Here is a 5,127-nt window from a genome sequence, read left to right on the forward strand (position 1 = left end):
CTTCTCCCTATCCTCCCAGCACTTCTTTACAGTTGTTTGAGTGAAAACAAAATCAAAGCCGTGCTTTGAGAATTCCATCTTTGGCAGAGACAGAGCGAAGTTTGGCAACGGTGGGACCCGCAGTGGCGTCGGGGTGAGGTGGACCGATTCCGGTTCCCTTCCCTGGCTCTGCCCCATCTTCTCCTGTGCCCCCCATTTCGATCACCACCGCTGACGTGATTGTATCCTTGGCAGGTTGTTCTCGTCCCTGTCCAATGGGCAGATCGAGGAGGATCTCCAAGTGGCCTCCGAGGCGCTGACAAGAGCACTGGAAGAGAAATCAGATGATGCGGACTATTACTGCCAAAGGGTTTATGCCCATATTCTTCTGAAGAATTACTATGAAGCTGTTATGGATGCAAAGAAGTCTCTTGGACTCAACCCAAATAATTCCACAGCTCTACTGAGAAAAGGGATAGGTGAAAACCACGACGAAAACTACGCTGAGGCTCTAGAGAGTTTCACAGAAGGACATAAATTAGATGATACAGTTAATGCTTTCAACATTTGGATTAAAAGATGTCAAGAAACTAAAAATAAAGTAGTATTAGAACCTGCAAGGCAAACCCAGCAATCAAAAATCAAGTATGACTGGTACCAAACAGAATCTCAAGTAATCATCACACTTATGATCAAGAACGTTCAGAAGAATGACATAAATGTGGTGTTTTCAGAAAATGAGTTGTCTGAAGTGGTGACACTTCCATCTGGAGAGGACTATAGTTTTAAGGTTTCACTTATTCATTCCATGATACCTGAACAGAGCACCTTTAAAACACTTTCAACAAAGTTTGAAATAAAAATGAAAAAGTCAGAGACTGTAAGATGGGAGAAGCTGGAGGGACCCAAACAATTCACACCAGATTCAAAGCACATGTATCCACCATCCTCTCATTATACAAGGAATTGAGACAAATTAGTTGATGGAGTCTGGAGGCACAGTTCTGAGTACCAACTGGTCGGATGTAGGTAAAAGGAAAGTTGATGTTAATCTTCCTGATGTCATGGAATGGAAAAAGTTCTAAATAAATCAGTTTGCTATCAAAAAAAAAAAAAGAGAATCCCATCTTCTCCCTTCCTCATCTTCCTCATCTCACAAACCCTTAACATCATGCCCCACCATTTTCTTTTTTACTACAGTCTCTCCTGAAGAGGTTATCCCTTCTCATGCCTAGGGCCAATGCTTCTGTAAGTCCTTGATTATATAGCCTCACATGTTCTTCATCAAATAGTACTGACTATTATCCTCTTCCTTTCTCTCATCCCCAGTCTTGCTCTATCTATTGGTTTCTACCGTGCTACCTACAAACATGCCCAAGTTTCTCCAATCCTAGATTCTCCTGATCTAAAGATTCTCCTATCCTAAAAAGAAAACCTCTCACTACATCCTACCATCCTTACTAGCCAGAGTTCTATATCTCTCCTCCCTTTCTCAAACAAACTCCTTGAAAAAGGAGTCTACAATCTGTTTAACCCCTGTAATCTTTTTTTTACTATCTGGTCACTAAAATAACACTGTTCTTTTCAAATTAACTACTAAATCTAATCCCATTTTATCCATGTCCATCCTTGATCTCTCTATTGTATTTGACCTCCCCTCTTTCTAGATACAGACAGCATCTTTCTGCTCATCCAGGTTTAAAACCTCGGTGTCATCCTCAACTCCTCTTTCTCACTCAATCTACATTTCCAATGTGACTTGTATCTCCACAACATTGTTCATATGCAATACCTTTCCTCAACTTAGGCAGTAACCACTATAGTTCAAACTCTCATCTCTTGCCTTGACTACTACAACAGTCTTTTAGGGGGTAAGGGGGCTCCTTGCCTCTTGCCTCTCCCCATTCCAATATCCTCCACACTGCTGCCAAAGTGATGTTCTTGAAGTACAAGACTGACCATATTATCCCTCTCAGTATAGTTTAGATCCCACAAGTTTTTGGTTTCGATTTGGTTTTCTTGGTGGTCACAGCCTGCTGACATATGATTTTATAGTACATTAAAAAGATTAAGTCTTTTTCAGGCAAATCATGTCTTCTCCATCTTATATATGTGAAGTGGATTTTTTTTTTTTACTTTTATACCTGTTGAATTTTATCTTATTAAATTTAGCCCAATGTTCTAGCCTATCTTGACCTTTTTGAACTCTGTTATAAAATACGTTAGCTTATCTACAAATGTGATGTGTCATCTGTGCCTTTATCAGTCACTGATATAACTGATGTGAAAGGTAAACACCACAAGACCAAGCACAGTTCATTGCAATAGTACACTAAATTCCTTCTGCCCTGCTGGTATTGAACCATTTATGATCTTTCTTTGTGTCTAGCCACTCAAATAGTTCTCAGTCCATCTAACTGCATTATCATCTAACCCAGAAGTGTCCAACACAAAAGTGGTTTTCTAAGTCAATATGCAACCCACAAAGATCCTTAGCATGATTTAGTGGTCCCCATTTCTATTGGACTTTGTCACCATTATCTAATTCATATCTCTTCATATTCTCCTCAAGCAGAGCATAAGATACTTCATCAAGCACTTTGCTAAATTCAAGCTATCTCCACAACAGTTCCCTCATCTGCTTTGGGAAGTCAAATTAGGCCATCTTTTGTCTCAATTCTTATCTTGCCTTTAATCTCTAAATAGACAAACTAAGACCTGGGAAAGAACTTAGCTTTAAAAGGCCAGTGTCCCCCACTGCATCCAGGGCCATCACAAGTCATCCTGACTTATATCTTGCCACTGGACTCAGATGACTCTGGAGGAGAGAGTAAGGCTGATGTCTTTGCACAGGCAGCCCTGCTTCACTTAAATTCACTAGCAAGTCAAGATATTATCCTCCTGATGTCATCAGTCCTCTTCAAGAAGGAAGGACAAACAACAACAATCTCTCATCTACCAGTTTAGTAGCCCTGTTGTATATGTGGGGTTTTTTTAAAGATGAGAAGAAATAAAGTTATCAGGAACAGATATTATCTTACTCAAGCTTTTTCAAGGGTTGAGGAAGAGGGAGAAGGTACTTAAGACTAGGATAGTTAGACTGGTAGTTCAGAAGAATATAGGTATAGCATACCTCTATTGTAGCCAATTATTTTAAAATTTCTTGTGCTCCCTTTCTGGACAATATAGAGAAATATGGATTCAGTGTTCATATAGTTGGTTGCAGAATCAGTTGAATGATCAAAACTAAAGAATAATCATTCCTAGACTGATACAAATTTAGATGGTGGGTACTTTTAAAGAGTCCCAATGACTCTTGGCTGTGTGCTATTTAATATTTTTTAATCAGTGACTTTGATGACATAGAATATATGCTTGTCCAACTCACTCATGATCCAAACCTAGCTAAGACACTGGATGATAGGTCTAGGATGCAAAACGATCTTACCAGGCTAGAGCTAATGGACCAAAATAAATTTAATTGGGATAGCTATACTTCTACACTTGCTCTTAAATATTACCTTTGCTATTACAGAATAAAGGAGGCATAGCTGGACAATACTTGGTGGAAATGGGGGGAAATCAAGGAATCTTACTGGATTACAAATTCAATGAGTGAACAGTGTAAAATATATTTTTTTAAAAAAGCTAATGTAAGCTCCCACCAATTTTTGTAGAAAAATGTAGGGGCAGAGGGGTCTTATGGTATGTATAAGCTGTCAGAGAATTAATATGTTGATTAGTTTGATTCTACTTTTTTTTGTCTGTTTGTTTTGTTACAAGGGAAAGCTGATTACCAGGAATGGAAAGATATGGAAATGACATATAATAACAAAAAACTTTATTAAAACTTTTAAAATACATTTAAAATCAATTGGTTAAAAAAAAGTTAATAAGATGCTAGGTTGTGTTAGAAGAGAAATGGCATCGAGGCAGTTTTGGTATAATCTGCCCTATTCAGGCTACCTTTGGAGTACATTTTCTTTTAATTCTAGGTGCCATGTTTTAAGAAGGATAAAGAAATGCCAAAGAGAGTCCATAAGAAGGCAATGAGGATGGGAAGAAGCCTAGAGGCTATGCCACAGGAGGTTTGACTGAAGAAACTGGAAGTGTTTAGCAGGGAAAAAAAAGACTGAGGGAAAACATACCTCAAGGACAGACATCAGAGGATATTCAAATAACTGAAGAGCTTACAGCCAGAAAGAGAATTTATTTGTTCTCCATAACACAGATCTCTTGATCTAGGAGCAATGGGTAGAAATTTTAGAAGGGTAGATTTAGGCTTTGATATAAGGAAAATACTTCCTAACAAATCTTTCCAAATGTAGAATTTGTTTATCTAGGAAGTTCAATTAAATTTCACTTCAACAAGCATTTATCAGGAACATAATATGTTTAAGTGGGGGATAAGTGAACAAAATTACTCTCCCACCTCTCCGCTCCCCAGATGACTCCACGGAGATTGACTTCAGCAGCTCTCCTGAGGTTGGCAGCTTCTAGTGATCCTTCTCTCTTGGATTTGCACTGCAGCGGGAGAGCTCTTATGGTTCAAGTGCTAAGTAAAATGTTTAGATCGACTCAAGTTTGGAAGAGAGCTTTATTGGCGTAAAAGCAAACCAAACCAAGTAGATCAGGAGACTGCTTAGTGGCAGGTGTGGAAGGACAGAAGCCTTACTTACATCTTCATTGGGAAGGGAAGTAGGTGGGTAAGTCTATGCCTTTAGGGAGGAGCTAGGTGAAGTGTCTGAGGTTTTAGCTAGGCATGCTCAGAGACATACTTCCAAGGATATATTAGGCTACTGCCTGATTTGTGCTCTCTGGAGTCCTTCATTAAAATATTCATAAGATGTTAATAAAGGTCCTGTTGTCCCATAGGTAACTATCCTGCAGGTGGTGTTATTACTGCTTTTGCGCTAAACTGGAGAGAATACCTTAACCACGAACTGCATGGGGATTGGTTGGGGGTAGGGGGTGCTGAGAGCTGTCTCTGATCCTTGACCACAAGTTCTCAGGGATTGGTTGAAGTGCCAGCTGTGGTTGTTCCCCAATTGTTCTAAGAACTGTTTTGGTATCAGGTGTTCCAAGAAAAGGGTGAGTGGTTTAGGCTAGGCCTAGGGGCCCCTCTTTCCTGTTCCCTGGGGCCACTTC

At 39.5% G+C, this 5,127-nt stretch overlaps 1 protein-coding gene across 1 annotated transcript; it reads left to right on the forward strand.

Moving 5' to 3' along the window:
• The first annotated feature begins 307 nt into the window (after positions 1–307).
• LOC140529568 (protein SGT1 homolog) lies at positions 308–2,696 on the forward strand. The gene has a single exon (XM_072648330.1). The coding sequence runs from the start codon at positions 392–394 to the stop codon at positions 947–949; it is 558 nt and encodes a 185-aa protein (XP_072504431.1). The 5' UTR covers positions 308–391; the 3' UTR covers positions 950–2,696.
• The last annotated feature ends 2,431 nt before the right edge of the window (positions 2,697–5,127 follow it).

The sequence above is a fragment of the Notamacropus eugenii genome, chromosome 2, assembly GCF_028372415.1.
Source record: "Notamacropus eugenii isolate mMacEug1 chromosome 2, mMacEug1.pri_v2, whole genome shotgun sequence".
Taxonomy (NCBI): Eukaryota; Metazoa; Chordata; class Mammalia; order Diprotodontia; family Macropodidae; genus Notamacropus; species Notamacropus eugenii.

What these genes read in the sequence shown, in the direction of transcription:
- LOC140529568 (XM_072648330.1), top strand. Translation starts at nt 392, where the DNA reads ATGGATGCAAAGAAGTCTCTTGGACTCAACCCAAATAATTCCACAGCT.